Here is a 21,959-nt window from a genome sequence, read left to right as displayed (position 1 = left end):
ATTGGTCCACACTGTATGCAGAGATATTAAATATTAAGCTAATAAAAAGGGAATGAAAAACAGGAAGTACCAATGTGATATAAGGCAGATAAAACCAAAACAAAAAAAAATACAGGCCTCCGCAAATCTTTTCATATGCCAGTAAAGGTTTAGACTATTTGTGGGAATCGTACATGTTAGAAACTTGGAGTTCTGTCAAAGTGTGAAGTAAATGAACTTCCTTTTAAAATGAGAAGAAGAAAGCATGCAAACAGAAACAATTAAAAACATCAATTTAAAAACAAACATAAAATGGCAAGACTTTTGTATCTAAAGCCATCTTGAGAAATCACAGTATGAGTTTCTGGATTAAAGCATCAGTATCTAGAAGAAGAAGAAGAAAAAAAAATGTTTATCTGACAAAAACCAGCAGAATGTAGTATGTAAATGTAGATAGTATTTTGTTAGAATTGTTTTACTAGTGTGTCTAAGTTACCTGTAGTAATTGGGTTTAAAAGGTCCATTTTTATTGAGACCCAAGTACTTAGCTTGATCATCGCTTAGCTCCGTTAAGTGTGCATCAAAGGAAGGCAGGTGCAGGCTGGCAACATACTCATCTGAGGGTAATACGTACATAAGTTTACTAAGCCAGTAGAATGAAAAAAAAATTTAAATTATTGTGAACTAAAGGTAAACTAAAACATGAAAGGGTCTACGATGAACACAAATTGATATATGTAGGGCCAAATTCTGTAGATAGATATACTTGCGCTATCATTACAAAAGGTACATATTATGACTTACCCATCTTTTTGGGCAACAGATACACATCCTGTTTGTATCTCCCCTCAGGAGCATTATAAAGCTCAATTAGAGCCAGTGCCTGTTAAAGACAGTCAACATAAATGTTTCTGCAACTATCTCTTTACACATAGTATATGACAACCATATAGTAAAGGCTTCTCTTTCTCCACAAATCTGTCTGCATTATTCTGCCCTATCGTGTATTTCCACAAAAGAGCAGAGTCAGGAGGACAGCTTCTCTCCTATTATGTAAGCACACAGAAGGGCCGGTTCACAGAGAAGAATACGGAAGACACAAGGGGAGAAGCAGACAAAGACAGAAGAACAAGAAGATAAGCAGCGGAATCGTAGGAAAGGAGACAAACATGGAAGCAGCCGCCGGAGAAGGTAGGCCGACCCCAAATTCCATTGATTGATATACCTGTGGTATAATAAGTAGCACCCCTGATTTAAAGATTTTAAATTAAGGGGGAAAATGGCCTATAAATCAGGACAATACGGTATAAAATATATAAAATAAATTATTTGTATCCTCAATTGAATGTGAGCGAGGATATTATAGAAAGGGAGCTTTAGGGACAGAAATAAGTAAAGTGATGTGGTAGCTTTCCCATATAGCAGAACACACACGTGTATATGCCAATGTTTGTTGAAAGGAAGACGTTTGTGTTTCACAGTTCTCTTGTTTGTATATGTTAAAACTCACCTCCGTGGTTGCTGTAATGGAGAGAACAAAGGTAGGAATGGTTGAGCAGCTCAAGTTGAGGAGTCGACCCTGTGAGGTAGGAGAGATGTATCAATATATCTGTTTCACACACATGTCCACTTTATGAACAGCCCTGGTTCACACACAAGATACACCCCAAAAGAAAAGTATTGCCTTTTGAGTAATATCTAGCAAGTGTGAACACTTCTGTAGCCATAAGTACGTTTGAATTCTTGTATTCCTAAAATACAAAAACAAACAGATGAAGCAAAAAATTCCTGTCTAGGTCTCCAATCTTTTCCACAAGGTAGTGTAGCAAACTCATACTGGCCAGCACCAACATCTCATGTGATAATACATACAGTGTCACTCTCTCAGGATATGCTATTAATGAATGTGTCTGATAAAGCAAAGCTTGACAAATTCATAAAATGTTTATGTTTTTGGGTTTATGTTTTTTATGAATGCAATTTTAAAGAGTGATCATAAGATCTCCCTTCACTGGCCCCACTGCCATAGGGGATACCCTTGCATTGTGTGATGGGGAGGACAACCCCTTTCCCCCAGGTCAGGCACACCGCTGGACTGCTACGTGGCCCCTAGGGAAGAACTCCCTCAGTCCCAGCACTCCAAGTCACAGTATCAGGATACGACATCAGCAACATGCGAGGACAGAGAAGGAGCAGCAGAGCCTTCACTAGTCTGTGGATGAGCACATTCCTGAGCCAAAAAAGTTAGGTGTGTGTATGTGTAAGTTGGTTAGTGTGTAAAAGATAGATGTACATTTCCACCATGTGAACTGGATCAAAGATGTGTTACTTTTGAGTATGAATGTATGTATATGTAAAGTGCGAGTATGTGTGTGTGATTGTGTATTTGAATGAGTGTACATGTATATGTTAGTGTATAAAATAATGCAAGCAAGTTATAAAGAAATCAGATTACAATACAGGGACCTAATAGAAAAGCACATGACAGGCAGGTAGATGTAATGGTGAGGTGGTGGTTAAATTTACATAATAGAGAGAATGAGTAGTTTTATTTTTTGTAAAAATGATAGTGGGCAACAATAGAGAAGTAAAATTTCCAGAAATTTTGAAGCTATGGAAAAAAGAAAGAAAAAAAAAAGGAAAAAATGAAAATGTGGTGGAGTAGTTTTACAAATTGTAAACTATCAATACTATCATCAGTATATAAACTAAATTTTCTTTTTAAAACTTTTTTTTGCCAATGGAACAACATTGTTGGTATATGTTAAGAACATTTCAATTATACATGAGAACAGGTAACCCCCCACCCCGTTCCCTCAAATGCAACAAAATAAATGTAAAAAACATCAACACAAAAACAAAAGATCTCCTCCTACTTTATTGAACTGGGAGAGCAATCACAACTGCCAAATCAGATTTGCACCTTAGCACCAATTGCAAATGAAAAAGTTAAGTAACTGGCATCATTTGTGCCAATCAGGTGTGTACGCATTGCATCTTTCATAAGGGTCTAGGGAAGCACCAAAATGAAAATTCTGGACCGTTACTGTCGTTACTCCAACTCTGCTTTGGCAATTCTCTTGCACATCCCTTGAAATTCTCACAAATTATTTGCTTCGTGAATAAACCCTACAATGTTTCCGGGGGGGGGGGGGGGGTCTGTTGCTGGGCTGCATGTATGGATGGGGGGACCCCCAGTTGGTCAGGATGGGCATTCAATTGTTCACTTCTTAATAGTTCATCTAGAGATTAGTCTGGCTGACGAAATAATGCTAACATGTGATTTAAAAAAACATGTGATATGAAAAACCCATGATCATATGCCAATGCTAATGGAAATCCACACTGGTGACTACTTGTCTAAATCAATGACAAAGCTGACAACTTAACCAGTGATATTCTGTGATATACAATGGACAAGGAATTAAGCCACGACCCATGGGAAAAGGTGACAGAGGTTTGAGAGGTCTGTGGAATACTTAAGCAGAATTTTTAAAACAGAATTTATGAGAAGATCTTGTTCAACTGTACCACTTCAATTAAGACTTTACCTCAGCCAGCAAGACAACTCTTTTACCATCTGGCCAGATTACATGGTCCACTTGAGATCTGATACGTTCCCAGGTGAGCTCTGGGGTGCGCAAGCTAGTCTATATAAAAAAAACAAAAGTTAAAGTCAATGTACAATATGGAATAATTATATCACCAGAAAAAAATCTCTGTTGTGTAACAAATATTTAAATAACATTTTAAGCTTTTATAGTCTCTGCTGAACATAGTGAGAAGTTTGAGGAACTGAATTAAAACACCTTCACAATACGTTTGGAAAGCAAAACAATAGCACAAAAAGGTAGATTAAAATAAAAATAGTAAATATCAGAAATATTCTAGGGACCTATGTATGTTTTATAAAAGTCCAAGTCTAAAAAGAATTAACATTTACAGCTCACCACATCAATCTCTGTGTTTGAGTGCCCCATGTTACACACAATACACCCATTTTTCATGCGGTCCAGATGCTCACGTGTCACCACATTTTTATTACCTGCAAAAACAAAGTTTCACACCTGCAAAGGACTATTACAACTTAAAAAGGGACAGTTTACTGTGCCTGAGAGACATACTAAAGGGACACTTCAGCAATCATTTGCATGTAATAGCTGCGTGGTCCCTTTAAATTGGTGTGGTTGGTTTGGTCCCCTTTTCACACTCTCCAGCTAAATGTCTTGCAGAGCATGTGTGCAGCCCAAACAAATCTTTCTTCCTGCACATGACATACTCACCTTCAGCTCTATTTCAGGTGAACACTGCCTGCAGGGGTCTGTTCAGTCCCCAGTGTGACTGTGTGGAAAGTGCTGCCATTGATTTCAACATCACTTTCCTGCTACTGATTGACTATTTCAAGCATCCAATCAGTGGCAATGATAGTTGGATAACTGAGGAGGAAGCAAGAGCTTTATTTTTATTTTTGGAAGAATGTATATCAAGTTTTCGCAGGGCACTTTAACATGCATTGTTCGTGAAATAGGGTGTTTGAGACATGTACCATTAAAGTACTTGTTTTCCTTATTACCTGTGCATGTGATGACCACATCCATCTGCCGTACGACTTCATTAAGTTTCACCACACGAAAACCCTCCATGCTGAAAAATAAAGCGAGGCTTTCTTTGTTAACGTGCTAGACTCTGTCCACTTAGCATTATGTCTGCATATTGTAGCTATACTTGTATGTGACAAACCACTATGTCAGGCATTGAAATATCAGACAATATGCTGGGGAGATGTTTATATTGCTGTTTGTATATTTGGAATAGTTAAAAGTAGGTTACATTATTTTTTTTTACAGAAAAAGGGTAACATTAGCTAGGACCTGCCATGTCCATGTTGTAAGTGCCTGATCATTTTTTTTTTTTCTTTCTTCTGTAACAGTATGGAAAATGAAAAGACCCTATTGAAGTCAGACAGTCTCTACGGTTCCTAGTATCTAATCTACCTCACTAACAGAGGTGTGACACACACAGTGAGAAACAGAGCCTAATTTACATATTAACATACTTATAGAAGGAATATATAAAATAATTAGCCACAATTTCATAAGAGAAGCAGGCATATGAACATGCAACACACAGGACAATGTGTAATATAACAGGACAACAAAATACACTGCAAGCAACCTCAATGTTGCATAATACATTTTGATATTTCTATGAACAAATAATTTTGGATTTGGTGAGTAGCAAAAGCAATTTATTAAGTGTACGGGGAGGGGTAGAAAGGTGTTTAAGACTTTTAACACACACATATATATATATATATATATATATATATATATATATATACACACACACACACACATACATATATACATACACACACACATACATACATGAAAAATTAATAATGAAATATATATTATCAGGCAGTGGTGAAATGTGGCAAGATCTTTGTATAACCAAGAATTATTTCTGGTAAAGATAAATGGAACACTATAGTGCCATTTTTATTTTCATTCTGAATGGTGAGAAACTATTCCTGAGTGTACACACTCTTCAGAATGACAAGTGTACTCTTCAACTGGCATTACACACTGGCTTTTCATGAGTATGTAACAATTAAAACAGATCCAAATGCAGTTCAGAACACTAAATTAACATGGATCGCTGAAAACAGATAATGAATGATGCTTAGATCATGGGAGCAGCCATCTGAATGTGTCTTCATTGGATTTAGATTATTAGTCCTTAACCCCTTAAGGACCAGGCTGTTTTTTTATTTTTAGTACCCTTCGTGACCACTTAACACTTTTACGGTGCTCGTGTTAAGCTGTAATTTTCTCCTCTCCCATTTAGTGTACCCCCACAAATTACATATTGTATTTTTTTTTTCAGGACAAGAAGGGCTTTATCTAATTTCCTATAAAAATAATAAAATATGATAAAAAATGTAAAAAACTTATTTGAAAAATCTTTTACTCATCTACAAAAGCTAATGAAAAAACCTGCTAAATACATTCTACTATTTGTTTTTTTGCAAGTTATAGGGCAATAAGTAGAAATAGCGTTTCACTATTTCAATCAAATGCTAGCATTTTGGTAGAAACCCCCTGCGTATTTGAAATGCAAGTATTTTACCTCTTTCCATGTTGGGATTTTTGGAAAGATACAGCGCTAATTTTAGCACTCTCATAAAAATAAACTTTTTTTTTTTTTTTTACATTTTGTTGAAACTGGGTGATATCATCACTGCATAATTATCAGTGGGCTTCACTGACTTGCATGGTTGAAGAGTTCTCAAAAGGGCTCTGGAGAGACCCTCTTGGAAATTTGTTTATTTCTTTAACCCCTTCGCGACCTTTGCCGGTTCAGGACCGTCATGACAAGAAGGTCACTAAATGACCTTTGACGGTCCTGAACCGTCAAAAAATTAAATAAGCTTAGAAAGTGATCAACGATCACTTTCTTCGCTTAAACGGCGTTACTGTAATGCCTCGATGTCGAGGCATTCAGTAACGCCGAGATCGGCATCGGGGGCCATGTCTGGCCCCTCCCCGGGGCTTCAACAGCCGCCATACATTGTATGGCGGCGGACGCCCGTTTTAAAAGCGTTGATCGCCTCCTAAACTTAAATGGTGTCGCTGGAATGCCTCGATCAGGAGGCATCCAGCGACACCAAACACTTACCTTTGGATGGGCTGTGACCGCTCCGGAGAGCGGTCACAGCCGCAGCTGCCGGTGATCTTCGCCATCAGCAAGATGGCGGCGGCCCGGGAAAAAAAAACAATAAAGAAGAAAGAGTTCGCTAGACGGTCTCCAGACCCTCTAGAGAACTCTGGCTCCACTTTACAATTTGTGTGAAAAAAAAAATAAAAAAAATTACTATTACAAAGTTTGACAAAGTGTAGTTCTATAATTGGTGCATGGAAAGGGTTAAAATAACAGCATTTGGAATACCCTGGGGTGTCTAGTTTTCAAAAATATATGGTTTGAATGGGTTAAATGGAGTTAACCCGCTTCAAAGATATTCCAAAGAGGAGATGGAGGCAGAATGACCAAATGACCACCTGGATTACGCATGCCCCAAAAGTAGCCTTTTACCAGCCAAACAATCTGACAAACCCATGCATGTGGGGTATCGCTGTACTCAGATGTTCCTGAACACACATTGGGGTGTTGTTTGACAGTGACATATACCAGGACCTGTATATCTATAACTAAAGTACAATTTGTGTGAAAAAAAAAAAATAAAAAAAATTACTATTACAAAGTTTAGTTCTATAATTGGTGCATGGAAAGGGTTAAAATAACAGCATTTGGAATACCCTGGGGTGTCTAGTTTTCAAAAATATATGGTTTGAATGGGTTAAATTGAGTTAACCGGCGATATTCCAAAGAGGAGATGGAGGCAGACTGACCAGATTTGTTAAAAAAGATTTGGAAATCATAAAACGCTGCTTGTACTTATTGCCCTATAACTTACAAAAAACAGCAAAAAAACATAAAAACATTGGGTATTTCTAAACTCAGGACAAGTAGTAGAATCTATTTAGCTAGTTTTTTTACTTGCTTTTTTAGGTGTGTAAAAGATTTTTCAAATAAAAGTCATAAAATTTGTTTTTTTTCAATTTTTCACCATTTTTTTTTTATAGTAAATAAGATGATACGATGGAACACAAGCACCACAAAAGTGTCAAAACAGCCTCGGTCCCACAGGGTACAAAACGAAAAATGAGCCCGGTCCTTAAGGGGTTAAAGGACGTGGGCATCTGAGGCAAAATCTGACGCTTGTGACTCCTCTACGAAGCTGTCACAGCGCGTCCTGGGGTGGGTTTTCAGTGTTGCTGAATGCCTTGCTTTCTAAGCATTTCAGCGACACCATTGAACCCATAGCCTCCTAAGCTCTTAAATCAGATGTCCACTGCCATATAGTGTGTTTGGCAGACTGACGTCTGGGGGAGGGGCCCCTGATGATGATCTCTGTGTTGCTGAATGCCTCAACATCGACACATTACAGCAACACCGTTTAAGCAAAGATTGCTTTCTAAGCTTTTTTAATGCCAGGAAAAGTGGGGTGCTAGTTCTGTATCATTTGGTCTAAAAGGTAAAAATAGCTCCATACATTTAAACGATCTTCGAATAAGCTACAGTGAATACAAAGCAAAAACACACAGGTAGTTTTAATAAACACAGTTATACTAACAGCTATAAAAATACTACATAATCAATTGACACATTTGTAACGAAGAGTCAACATTTTTAGGAAGTATTTTTGTACATACCTAAAAAAAAATTTTTTTATGGTTGCTAACTGCTTATATTCTTAAAAAGTTGTATACAAGTACATTACCAAGCTTGAAGGGCACAGATTGGATCAATCTCTGTAACATGGACAACAGCACCCAGGGCCCTCAGAGCAGCACAGCATCCCTTTCCAACCTGAATAAGGAGAGCCATACAGTCAAAGGGTAACATTAGATACAAGTGTTCAGGAGTCAGATCACTGATTTTCACAGTGTAAACACAGACTTTCAGAACGCTAAGCACTGTGCCAAGTGGTCTTATAAGGTTAAGCCATCTTTACTAGATATATTAATTAACATTTAAAAAAAGAAAAGAGGGTTCTTACTTCTCCATATCCGCACACCACAACCTGCTTGCCGCCAAACATAACATCTGTGCTTCTCTTAAGCCTGTGTAAAAAATGAAACATTTGTGCCTCATTCTAATAGTTACTGCCTACTTAACAAGCTTGTAATCTACCAGAACCCACACAGTGTAGTGTTTTAGATGCCAAAAGGTGGGCTATCACACCATCTCACCCATCTAATATGGATTCCCGACAGCAGTACAGATTATCAAATTTCTGTTTGGTGACAGAATCATTCACATTCATGGCAGGAACACACAGCTTGCCGGCCTTGGATAGTTGATAAAGTCTAATTCACAAGAGAAACAAAATAAATTTACTAAATTAAGAGTAGTTCCTAACAGTTCTCAAGATTGTTAGCTTGCGGACAGGGCCCTCTTCACCTAATGTATTGGTTTGTCTTAGTCTGTCCTCGAACATATGTATTGTATGAAGCAATATAAATAAAAGATAATAACAATAAGCCACCTGACTGATTCTCATACTAAAATGCATATAATCCACAAACCTCAAATACGTTCCAAAAAGAGCATTACATCCAGGAAGCCCATACTTGCGTGAGACCATGTGTACGTGTATCCATTCCTAAACCCAACTAGGGCTGCAACAACTAATCGATAAAATCGATTAGTTGAATCGATTTTTAGCGATTATAAAATGAGGGTTTTTTCAGAGCAAATGCTCTGAAAAATACCCCTCGTGGTTTAATCCGTTAGTGTCTCACAGGAGTCACACCAGCAGTTGCTACTGTAAAAGATTCTAACACATTTAACATCTCTTTTAACCCTAGTAATATGAAATGGACCATATATAATTATTGGTATAGGCAATAGTCAAAGATATGTAATCATTGTTCATAAATAAATGATTATTAAGATATATTAATATGTTTCAATGATAGGCTTCAAGGTTTCCTTGACCTTAAGATATGGAATGAAGGATTTGCTGAACAGGCGTTCTATAGATAGGATAGTAACTTGCTAATGCATGGTATAGTTGTAACTCTAAAAGGGCATTACAATATACGTACAGTGACTACCTAAAATAGGATTTCGACGTGTAAAGATCTTAGTGAGCATGTTTACCCAATTAGGTGAAGACCAATAGACTGACATCACTATCCAAGGCACATATAAGCTAGGCTTTTGTAAGACATGGAGAGGCATGGGAAGAGAGGTCGAGAGAAGATGTACTTGCCATCCACGGACTCTTCACGTCCCAACACTCCCTCCCTCCCTCCATCCTCAGGAATGCATAGGACAGATGTCATGAACTAAATTCCTCTCCAAGGTTTTGTAAGACTTGTTTCGTATTTTTGTTACCTACTTTTTATATTCGTCTATTTTTGTTTGTATTAAATGTTTCACCTTTGTTTGCATCTAAGTGACTCTGCCTATTTTTGACGCACATACATTTATATGTGTTCCAATTATTTGAAGTTTGTAATTGGCCCGAATATATACATTTTATTACAGCTACTTACAGTTCCTCCCTGCAGTCACTGCCGATTGGCCCGCCCACTTCCTTTTTCCAGTCCCTCCCTGCAACCGCTGCTGGAGAAAGAAAGGTGCGGGGCCCATCGGCAGTGACCACAGGGAGGGACAGGAAGGAAGAACGGGGCGGAGCCAAACGGACAATTGGCTCCACCCATTTCTTTAGCATCGCCATGGCTGTGACACTCATCCAACTGTGAGTAGAAAATTAATATTTGGGCTGCTGAAAGTTAGGGGAGGTGGGGGTTAATTTAGGGGCAGTTATAGTTAATGGGGTGTTTAGGGTTAACTTAGGGGCAGTTATAGTTAATGGGGTGTTTAGGGTTAACTTAGGGGCAGTTATAGTTAATGGGGTGTTTAGGGTTAACTTAGGGGCAGTTATTGTTAATGGGGTGTTTAGGGTTAACTTAGGGGCAGTTATAGTTAATGGGGTGTTTAGGGTTAACTTAGGGGCAGTTATTGTTAACGGGGTGTTTAGGGTTAATTTAGGGGCAGTTATAGTTAATGGGGTGTTTAGGGTTAACTTAGGGGCAGTTATAGTTAATGGGGTGTTTAGGGTTAATTTAGGGGCAGTGGTGATTGATGGGGTGTTTAGGGTTAATTTAGGGGCAGTTATAGTTAATGGGTTAATTTAGGGGCAGTTGTGGTTGATGGGGTCTTCAGGGTTAATTTAGGGCAGTTTTGGTTAATGGGGTCTTCTCTTCAGGATTAATTTAATGCTGAGGACTGAGGGTTAATTTAATTTAAGGTGCAGTTAGAGGTAAAGGGGGGCAAACTGAGGGGAATCTAAATCCTGGGGGCAGTGAAGATTAATCCTGTATTTATTTATAAAAGTATTGTGTCTGTGAACAAGTCTGCAAATCCTATGAGGGCACTATGGCATATCAGGGGGGTATACGGCATACCTGAGGAGGACGGAGTGACATATCTGGGGGTATAAGGCATATAGGGTATATAAGGCATATGTGGGGAGGGCAGTGTGGCATGTCGGGGAGGGCAGTGTGGCAAGCCTGGGCTCAAATATGCATAACTGGGGGGCAGGTTGGGGAAATAAAAACAAGAAAAAAAATTTACTCTGCCGTTTGTTTTTAACATCCTATGTTACTTTATTAAATAATTTAAAATAAATGAAAATTTTAATTTTTTTTATCCGATTAATCGAAAAAATAATCGGCCAACTAATCGATTATGAAAATAATCGTTAGTTGCAGCCCTAAACCCAACAACTATTTTCATTTAACCATGAGTCTCTTCCTATCCAGAGAGACTAAATCTCATAATGCATTGCGTTTCTTAAACACAATCATTTGCCTGTAGTTTTGCCCTAGTATCGATAATAATATTAAGTCCTCGGTTAGTATTAGGTCAAGTGGGGGTTTAGAGTGATGCAAATTTTCATATACCGAACAGCCAAAATTAACTTAGAACAGATATTAACGTAGACGCTGGTAAGTTATAAGTTAGTATAGGATAGAGTACATGACACTGGTAAGTTTACATTATTTTATTATCTTAGTGTCATGGCTGTACTGTTGGAATACCTTCTCACCTGTGGACTCCAGTCACACTTTCCTCTACAACTCCACGGATGTTTTTGTAAACATTTGGATACTTCTTATAGACCCAATGAGTTAAGTCCCCTCCATCATCTAGGATCTAAGATACAAAATTACATTTATTTTTATGACCAAAGAACTAATAAAGATTTTGGAGAACTCCGAATTACTAATTACCATATTTGCCTGCCATCCACCACTGGCATTCACACAGCGGTCTATACACCACCAGAAATCATCTTCTGACTCTCCTTTCCAGGAAAAGACGGCAACACCTATAAGAAAACATAGAATTTCTGCTCAAGGAATCTGAAAAAAAGTTAATTTAATGGTAAAGTAGGTAAGAGAAATAGGGCAAAAAAATAAATAAAAGAAGCATCTACTGGAAACAGAACAGTATCAAACATGTACCCTGCAGGCCCTCTGCTGGCATGCAGTCTATGGAGCGTAGATGCTCCTCTGCTATAAAAGAGGGGATCCAACTGCTGGAAGAGGTAACAAAGCCTGGATGGGTATGAGTGCCTGAGGGTTGTGTGATTGTGAGCACTGCGAGTATTTGAGTAAGCTCGGTGATCTTTGTGGTAGAATGTCTGTATCTGTATCGTGTGGAAATAAATAATGCACAGGAGTTAAGTTGAAATGAATGTGTGTGTGCCGCTTATGTAGGCATTATAAGGAGAGAGGAATATTTAAGTATAAAGCATATTCAGAGAATCAGAGCAGATACCAGACTCCGCCAATGCAGCAGCCACCTCATTCTGCGTTGAGTAGATGTTACAAGCACACCAGCGGCACTGTGCACCAAGTGCACAGAGTGTCTCAATCAGAACCTGTAAGTATATGAAAATAAGTAAAAAGTCAAATACAACGTGTAAAACGAGTAAGAGTACTCATCAGCTACAGAAGGACTTCACTTTCTCAAACAAACATGCCCATACATATAACAGGCATGTATACTGAATGCAATTATTAAAATTTTTCTATCATGCCATATCATCTATTGTCAAAGCTAAAACGTTTGTTGAATTAAGTGATGAGTTTAACACGCTAGGTTTACTAAATGTAGCACAAGAGAACTCCGACGAGGTGCTCCTGGACAGCATAAATACATTGTAATGCAAAGTAAAATGCACTGTAGTAAATGTCCACTTATGCATAGGTCTCCCTAAAACTGCAGAACTCTTTGAAACAATATTACTGTTACCCACTCCAGCCATAAATACATTTGATTTTAAAATGAAACTCCCAAAACTGTAATAATTATGGTGTGTTTATTATCCTTTTTTATACATACCGTATTTGCTCGATTATAAGACGACCCTGATTATAAGAGGACCCCCCAAAATCTGAATATTAACTTAGGAAAAAAAGAAAAAGCCTGAATATAAGACGACCCTAAAGGAAAAAAGTTTTACCAGTAAATGTTAATTCATGTAAACTATTTTTTTTAATAAAAGCTATGATTGAGAAAAATATTTTTTTTGTTTTTATTTCTTGTATTTTCCAACCTGTCCCCCAGTTACGCACATCTGCCCCCAGGCTTGCCACTCCAATATGGCACTGTGGCCCATGATATGCCTTTTAACCCTCTATATGCCACTGTGCCCCATGGTATGCCTTTTGACCCCCTATGTGCCACTCTGCCTCCAGAAATGCCTTATACCCCTATATGCCACTCTGCCTCCAGAAATGCCTTATACCCCTATATCCCATTCTGGCATTTAGGGGGTTAAAATGCATATTATGGGGCAGAGTGGCATATAGGGAGGTATAAGGCATTTCAGGAGGCAGAGTGGCATTAAGGGAGTTAAAAGGCATTGTATAGAGCACTCTGCCTCCAGAAATGCCTTATACCCCTATATGCCACTCTGGCATTTAGGGGGTTAAAATGCATATTATGGGGCAGAGTGGCATATAGGTGTATAAGGCATTTCAGGAGGCAGAGTGCTCTATTAAATGCCCCCTTAACGCCACTCCAGAAATGCCCTATGCCCCCATTTAACACACACACACACACACACACACACACACCCTATACCCCCATTTAACTAACACACACACACACACACACTCTCCCCTCCCCTCCCCTCCCCTCTCAGCCCTCTCTTACCGGTGCTTCCAGCCGGGGCAGCGGGTTGACGTCGCCTTCTGCTGCAGCCGGAAGGAGGTGGAGTTGGCAGCGGGGGTTTGTATCCGTCCGTCGCGTATACTTTCCCCGGCTGTCAGAGATCAGAGTTCCCCGCACCGGTGCGGGGAACTCTGATCTCTGACAGTCGGGGAAGGTTTGCGCGACGGACGCAGACAACCCCCGCTGCTAGCCACACCTCCTTCCGGCTGCAGCGGACGTTGTCTACGCGGATCGCGTAGACGTCAACCCGCTGCCCCGGCAATACAGCAGGAAGCACCGGTAAGTGTGTGTATGATGGGGGGGGGGGGTGAGACAGGAGGATCCAGGTCCCCTGCAGCGGTGCGGGGGATCTGGATCTTAGTCTCCTAATCAGACTCTATTTGAGGTCTGATTAGAAGACGACCCCGATTAGAAGACGAGGGGTATTTTTCAGAGCATTTGCTCTGAAAAAAACCTCGTCTTATAATCGAGCAAATACGGTAATATCTTAAAAGACAGTTTACCCATGCAATATTTATTATATAAATCTATCTACTTGATATAATTAAGGTGGATTCATTTTAACTCCGGACCAAGGAATATACTACCTATATGCTAACTTATGTCAACATACAAACGCAAGCTACAGAACACGAGGAGAAGCAGGGTTTTCATGGTTTGTATTTCAAAGCAGTTTTAAAAGAACATGTTTCTTGGTACAAAGAATTAGGTATGATTATTCTAACATTACAGGGACTGACTCACGGAAACTAAAAAACACCACACGCTTACAACAAACATTCATAACACCAGTGTTTTTGTTAAATTACAGATTTGGTCCATAAATTCACCTAAAAACTCATCTTGTATCAGTAGTTTAAAATCATTTCTTAAAACAAAATGCCAACTCCTCTAACCTTCAAAAAGGAAACCGGTAAACCGAAACAGGCAGACCAGAAATTAACTGCAACGTGCAGCTCTCAGCTGGCAGTATATTTAATTTCTCAGTAGTCACACTCTGGAGAGATTCAGAAAAGTTTATCAGTAACTTTGGATCTTGTGCACTAACCCCGGTCTGTGCTGTAATGTGCGTGCAACCCACTATCTTCGCTCCTGATAGAGGTTTCTCCCCATGTGCTCGCTTCCTCAGGGAAATCAGAGCTGTCATTTCTGGAAATGTCACAAGGGAGAAACGGCTTACTCAGGATACATACACCCGAGCATTTTCTGGCTATCAATCTCCATAACAAACAGTATTGAGGCTTGCTATTAAAAAAACAAAACAAAAAAACCTGATCACCTTGTTCTGCAATCTCAATCTCCCTTCGACCAAACTCAGCCTGCTTAATGTTCTTGACACAGAAGTCTGTGCTGCCTTTAGAGGTAGTTTGTTGTTTGTCTCTTGGAGAAATCTCATCATCCGAACTGTCTGTATAAGAAGCCACTAAACATAAAAGAAATACACACACTCTAGATAAAATAAAAAAGCTACAAAAGGGTACGACAGACAGCAACATACAGACAGCAATGTAGTAAGTGATAATGATAATTAGTTGCCTACTAGGTTCGCTAGTTTTTGTTGATTTGCAATTATTTTGATGAATGTCCAACCTCAGGGTGACGTAGGATTCACACAATATTCATCTACAGTTTGTCTATACTTGATTTAGATTTTTTTAAAAAAACGTTAATGCATGCAAATTCAATTACATTATGAAGAGGGTACAGCAGGCCTTCATATGCACATTTTATCTTAAAGTGGCGATACCACATCTTCCTGATCAATATTTTAATTATAGTGCATATACTGTTTATATATACTAGAAGTGATTAACCTCAAATGTTCCATGTTGTGACTAGTGCCAGATTGTAGTGATTTATAATGAGAATGGTTCATTTTATCTAAATAACTCCTACTTCCACCATCCTAATGCTTTAGTTTCCTCTACATCACCAATGCCAAGCTAAAACTTGATTCTCGACTTACCAGAGCTGTAGCTGTCAGTTGATGATTGTGAAATAGAGCGTGATAGAGACCTACGCCCGGTTTTGGTGGGAAACTTGCTAAACTCCTGCATATCATCTGCAAATTGGATCTGCTTCATGAGCCAGAGAAACAAGTATGTGAGAATTACTAACAGCAAGAAAAATGCCATAAAATTAGATTTAATTTTACAAAAAAAAAAAAAGGTATAGATTAAAGAGTGTCACTCAGTTTAACTTCCACTTTAGGCCTGAAAACATTCAAAAATCCATGTGTACCAGGAAAAGACAAGTGTGTAAGTCTAGAACAGTTCAGTGGTCAAACAGTGTATATATTTTTGATTTGATCACTTGTTTACAATAAATCATAAAACACACATATATACTTTATGTCAGAGATCCTGATATCATTTCTATCTATATCCCCTCCTCCTACTACAAACATATATCGTCAGTGATTACATGTACCGTGGAGACCAGTAGAATATGCTACTACCAAAACTTCAGCAATAGAAAAAGGTAGCTTGGGGGGGCTTTGGTTGCGGCTTAACTGTGCATAATTCCTACCCTGCATGGACTACATCAATGCTTTGCAAAATCTAAAAATATTAAATATATCCAAATCAGCTTAAAGAGGTTTTCGAGTTAAACCACCAGCAGAGATGCGAACAAATGGGGGGGAGGGGCGACGGTACAGCTCCTTAGGCATTAGAGAAATACTTTGAATGCCAAAATGAGGTTGTGCAATAACCGTACACTTATCCTTAATGCCTGCTAACAAGACATACCATAATGCAGACTATGCATGTTGTTTCAGGTCATGTATAGCAGTAAGAATGTAAGAATGTATGCAATAAGTCAAACTACTGGGATTTATAAAGATCGGTCCCAGATGAGATCTAAGTTCTAGGTAACGGATTTAAATAACCATACTTATTCCAATAACATTAGACATTTAAATATATAAAAAGAATACCTCTTGTATTATTACTGCATACACGTTATACCCTCAAGTCCAGAAACCACATTATCGAGTAAAAAAAAGTTTGCTTATTCCACTCCAAATGCTGGTTTGCGGTGGACAAACTTGGTCACCACTGGTGACATGAATTGCAAAAAGTCTATGATAATTTTGCAGTGTCTCTGCTGACCTGGCCCATTATTCCCACTTGAAATGAGGGATTGGCGATTATTTTCATGTATGAGAGTCATGTTTGCACAAAAGGACTCTTCCTGTGTTGAAGTAGAAATAGGGTAGTTACCATCAGAAACAGTTGCCACGTTCTTGGATTTAATCTATATAGTCATTGATTCATATGACACTCCCAAATATTAAATAAATCTATTTTTTGCTCAGTCCACCTCTAGATTGTACGCTTGCGAGCAGGGCTCTCTCCACCGAATGTATCGGTTTGTCTTAGTCTGTCAATTCTTGTCTTGTCATATGGCTTGAATTAATGTATTGTATTAAGTGCTGCGTAAACTGTTGGCGTTATATAAATAAAAGATAATAATAATAATAATATTAGGTAGTTAGGGCCCTGTTAGTAGTTATTTGCTGCAATCCAATCTATGTATATTCCATGCAACACAATACAGGGAATGATCACCATATCCAGGATGTCTTCAATGATATATGCCCTGGAGCTGGCAATAAAAACCACATATATCGTTTTAAAAGCCTTAAAATTCCTAAGTGATTAATCGTTTCTACACAACAGCAGCTTACAACTAGTAGCTGCTTTATATAATTCCCACAAAGTGTGCACATGACTTGGCTAAGTCTGATCAAAATTAGAAAGTAGGAGTGGTGGCAACTTACAGTATGGGACTGTAAAATATTTTAAGGGTCCATAATAGTTACACTACTTTCATTTGGTTTCTAAAGAATTATATATAAAATAAATAAACGTTGACCAACAGCATTTCTTATACGCATACTTACTAATGGACCGATGTGCAAACATGAAGACATAAGGCAGATCTTACAAATAGTAAATATAAGATGTGCAGATTCTAAATAATGTAATATCCAAGTCCATTTTCATAACAAACCTAACATCTGCTGTGCTGACCAGTGGGGCCTCAAGCTTTAATTTACATTTTAAAGACTTCCTTCTGGTACCTATAATTTATTAGAAATTATAATCTTAGCTATAGCCATAGATATTTACCACTGGACAGCATACACCTAGCAGACTTCCGAGTATGCATGTTCCATAAAAGCAGAGCAAGTGTCAGATGCCGGGATAAGAAAATGAGATTAAATAGGTGTCAGGGGTTGGAGTACATTATATAACAATAGCACGTATATTAAGGATAAATGCCTTTAACATATCAGCTGGCTATTATAGATACACGTCAGAAAAAGGTGAAGTAACATGACAAATGTACGGGGGGGGGGCGTGTTAATGAGAGGTCTGCGCTAAATGAGGAAGTCAGAGGTCCTAACAGGGATGAGATAATACAGATAACAAAATGTGCAAACCGATAACTGAACTAAAGTTATGGACAAGAAAACGGACTGTAAACGAGTAACGTCACGACAGAGTGTAACGAACACATGTGACGTCATTACCTTCTTAGGTGTCTTGCTTACTGTGGCCATAAATGTGAATTTCTCATCAGGGTCTGGTTCGTCGGCAGAAACTGCATCTGTACCCGACATGGTTACTTTAAAACTCGGGCCTTGAGTGCGATTCCGACTTGAAATTGCGGATGTCCAAATCAGACACCAGTACAGGGAAGAATAATAAAGGTCAGTGCGGCGAGGTCCGTCGTTGCGTCCTAGAGACTGGCAATCGAATCTAAACGTAATGTGTGGGCAACGCGGTGACGTGACGTCCACTGGAAAAGTGACCGCGAGAGGGCAGATAAGTTCTGTGAGTGCTTTGGAAAAGCAATGACGTTAGTGAAGGGCAGGTCGCAAAAGCTGAGAGAATTATTGCACGTTTAGCATTTTAATTGTTTAGTTTTTTTCATGTAACCAACACAAATCAATATATTTTTTTAAACGTTAGCGATTTTGAGGGAGGCGAGAACTGAAATTTTAGAGAGCTTCCATCCTTTGAGTGCTGGGGTCAGGGCACATTTTGGCTCTTGGGAGACAGGGCCAATTTTTGTAGTTTTGCTACAGTTGGGTTTAGCTGACAAATATACATACACTACATTTTACCTAGGGAAAACTACATATTTTTTTCTGGGACAAGCATAGCTATTGGTAGTAGCTAGACTTTTGTGCATTGGTACAAATCTCCAAAAAGATGGCAAATTACCCCCAGTGAAAGAGGTTGAACCGCCAAATATTTGTTAGGAACTTGTTAATTAGTTTGTCTGTTTTAATTACATAATTATATGAGCTGGCCCTAGTAGTAAAATCTTCCCCAACTCAACTACCAGTGCATCACAATATATAGAGCACTGCTAGTCTACAGCATGAATTTCTTTGGCTGATGGCACACTGGTGGAACCCCAAAGAGTGGGGTAGAGCCCTGCGTGGGACTGCTTTTTTAATCCCGCTCCCGCCCGCTCCAGTTAATTTTTTGACAAATCCCACCGGCTCCCGCAATGTGGGTGTTCCGCTCCCGCCACATTTGTGGCCAATCCCGCCCGCTCCCGCCACATTTGTGGCCAATTGAATGGTGTGGGTCCAGAATGCGTGATGACGTAGCACGCGTACGTGTCGCGTGAGACGCTGGCGGTTGGTGCCGAACCCGAACCTAACAGGTTGGATGCCTGATGCGATTGACTCCACGGAGGAGGAAGATATCTGGACTCTTGCCCTGAAGCCCTCAAGCTTTCTCCCTGCTCCTTGGGGCACGGAGCTTGTTCCCAGTCATACTAAGCCACGCGGGTGGCGAACTTACCGACACGGAGGATGCAGGCTGTCCTATGGGATATTGAGTCGGCGTGTGGAGTCGCTGCGCCGAGGTTCTCTCCAGTAACACGCTGACCGGCGCAGGATAATTTCCAGCAACATGCTGATCATAAATGAAACCTACTAGAATACCTCCTCATAATAAGAAAAGAAAAAATAAAAAAAAGGCAAAACCCCATCCTGTTCTGTCTTTTAAGACCAAAAGAGGAAATGGACTGAAAGGAAAGCTTCAGGCACTTAGATGAGAGACTCAGAGTTGGATAAATACGCCGCAGACTTTTCTTCTCTCTTCAAAGCTAAGTGGCAACTGCAATCACATTTACACCTATAACTCTAATGGTTTTTTGGATAGATGAAGAGAGCACAAATTTCAATATTTAGAAATCTTTACTTCTATCTACACCTATTACACCCTTAGATTGATTTTCCAGACGCTGATTATATAATAATGTTGTGTAGATATGGTATATATGGCAATCACTATTAAACCTGCAACAGCTTTTAGGAGTTTTTTTTTTTTTCTTCTCTAAGAGACAAACGTCTATAATATGTCTATAAGCTCACTTATTTGAAAGTAATTTGCTTCTCACCGAAAAGAGACTATTTTACATTTACAAACAAGAAGCAAAGATTAAGACATACAAGAGAAATTTAAGAAACTCCCATCCTATAAAATAACTACTGATTGAAGATCTATATGCTGATTAAATAATAAATGCCGTGAAGACTGGGCTAAGTTTGCAAAATTTTCGAAAATCTCTGAGATCTCTTTTCTCTGCTTTCTTTTGTGAAAATCTCTGCTAAATATACATAAGAAGAAGAACTTAAAATATAGTAGTTATTTGGAAACCTTTATCGCTCAATTACAAGTCTATTGATTGAGACTTACACGTTGACTGCATAACTAAGTTATGAAGACACGGTGTTTCCCACTAGAACCTTAAAGATTTCTATAGAGTTTATGAGGCCCTCTGAGACATATGTACATGTTAGCAAGCTTAGTTACAAGGAATTACCGTATTTGCTCGATTATAAGACGAGGTTTTTTCCAGAGCAAATGCTCTGAAAAATACCCCTCGTCTTATAATCGAGGTCGTCTTCTAATCAGACCTCATTCTGCTGGGGCCATGCTGCTTACCGGGCTTTGATCGCGAGCAGCGTCTCTGCTATTAGCAGCAGGAGAACAGGAAGTTAGCACAGTCCTCGCATAATATACCTCCCCCTCCTTCCTCTGGGGGCGGGGCCAGAGAAGTTGCTCGCACAGCCGGGCCCCTGCAGAAGTCTGCGAGTGGGAGATGTGCAGTTCAGGTAAGGGGGTGGGGGGGTTTGAGCGTGTGTGTATGTGTGATTAATGGAATGAATGAGTATTTAAATGTTTGTGAATGAGTGTGTGTGTGTGTGATAGCATGGATGTGTAAGGGGGGTGGTGGTGGTAGCATGGCATAGGGAGGCTGTAATCACACTTCTAACATCCCCAGGTTCCAGCATGTACTGGCTGCCTTGGCTTGATAGGAGTGTAATTGCTGTTAGCAGTATATATATCTCCAGAAATGCATTTTAACCCCCTATATGCCACTCAGCCCCATGATATGCCTTTTAACCCCCTATATGCCAGAGTGGCATATAGAGGTATAAGGCATATCATGGGGCAGAGGGGCATATAGGGGGTTAAAAGGCATATCATGGGGCACAGTGGCATATAGGAGGGTATAAGACATTTCTGATATGCCTTTTAACCCCCTAAATGTCCCTCTGCCCCATGATATGCCTTTTAACCCCCTATATGCCAGAGTGGCATATAGGGGTATAAGGCATATCATGGGGCAGAGGGGCATATAGGGGGTTAAAAGGCATATCATGGGGCACAGTGGCAAATAGGGGGGGTATAAGGCATTTCTGGGGGCAGAGTGGCAAGCCTGGGGGCAGATGTGCATAACTGGGGGGGCAGGTTGGCAAATAAAAGGAAATAAAAAATATATTTTTCTCAATCATAGCTTTTATTAAATATGAAAATTAGTTTACATGAATTAATATTTACTAGTAAAACTTTTTTCCTATGGGGTAGTCTTATATTCAGGCTTTTTGTTTTTTTCCTAAATTAATATTTTGATTTTGGGGGGTCGTCTTATAATCGAGCAAATACGGTAATTTATCTTCTCCGTGGAAGGAACTTGCTGTATACGTAAGCAGGAGTGGATATGACATAAGAGTGAGAAGAGAGAAAGGGGAGATGGCACCCAAGAAAGAGAGGGAAAGGGAGAAAGAGAGAGAAAAAGACAAAAGATTAAGTGTTGAGAAGTCTAAAAGGATACATCATTTC

The 21,959-nt window shown here is 39.2% G+C and overlaps 1 protein-coding gene across 1 annotated transcript; it reads right to left on the bottom strand.

The window, feature by feature from the left end:
* Positions 1 to 471: 471 nt before the first annotated feature.
* Positions 472 to 18,430, bottom strand: LOC149287878 (S-adenosylhomocysteine hydrolase-like protein 1). The gene is made up of 16 exons (XM_089492224.1): positions 18,341 to 18,430; positions 15,767 to 15,875; positions 15,080 to 15,223; positions 14,849 to 14,949; positions 12,400 to 12,502; positions 11,850 to 11,947; positions 11,666 to 11,772; positions 8,796 to 8,912; positions 8,603 to 8,666; positions 8,324 to 8,412; positions 4,553 to 4,623; positions 3,930 to 4,024; positions 3,531 to 3,629; positions 1,490 to 1,558; positions 784 to 862; positions 472 to 596 (listed from the first exon to the last, which is right to left on the bottom strand). Exons 1-16 carry the CDS (start codon positions 18,428 to 18,430, stop codon positions 472 to 474), a joined length of 1,560 nt encoding a protein of 519 aa, XP_089348350.1.
* Between the last annotated feature and the right edge of the window lie 3,529 nt (positions 18,431 to 21,959).

This window comes from Sceloporus occidentalis, unplaced genomic scaffold (assembly GCF_023333645.1).
Source record: "Sceloporus occidentalis isolate IW3139 unplaced genomic scaffold, rSceOcc1.0.p SCAF_55, whole genome shotgun sequence".
In the NCBI taxonomy this organism is placed as follows: Eukaryota; Metazoa; Chordata; class Lepidosauria; order Squamata; family Phrynosomatidae; genus Sceloporus; species Sceloporus occidentalis.
This window is presented reverse-complemented; position numbering and strand designations above follow the sequence as displayed.

Bases quoted from the DNA above. Each gene is read 5' to 3' on its own strand.
- LOC149287878 (XM_089492224.1), bottom strand. From the start codon at position 18,430: ATGTCGGGTACAGATGCAGTTTCTGCCGACGAACCAGACCCTGATGAG. The intron at 3,630-3,929 runs GTGAGCTGTAAA...TTTTTTATATAG, and splicing joins CAAACACAGAGATTGATGTG to ACTAGCTTGCGCACCCCAGA. The intron at 1,559-3,530 runs GTAAAGTCTTAA...CCTACCTCACAG, and splicing joins GAGTTGTCTTGCTGGCTGAG to GGTCGACTCCTCAACTTGAG.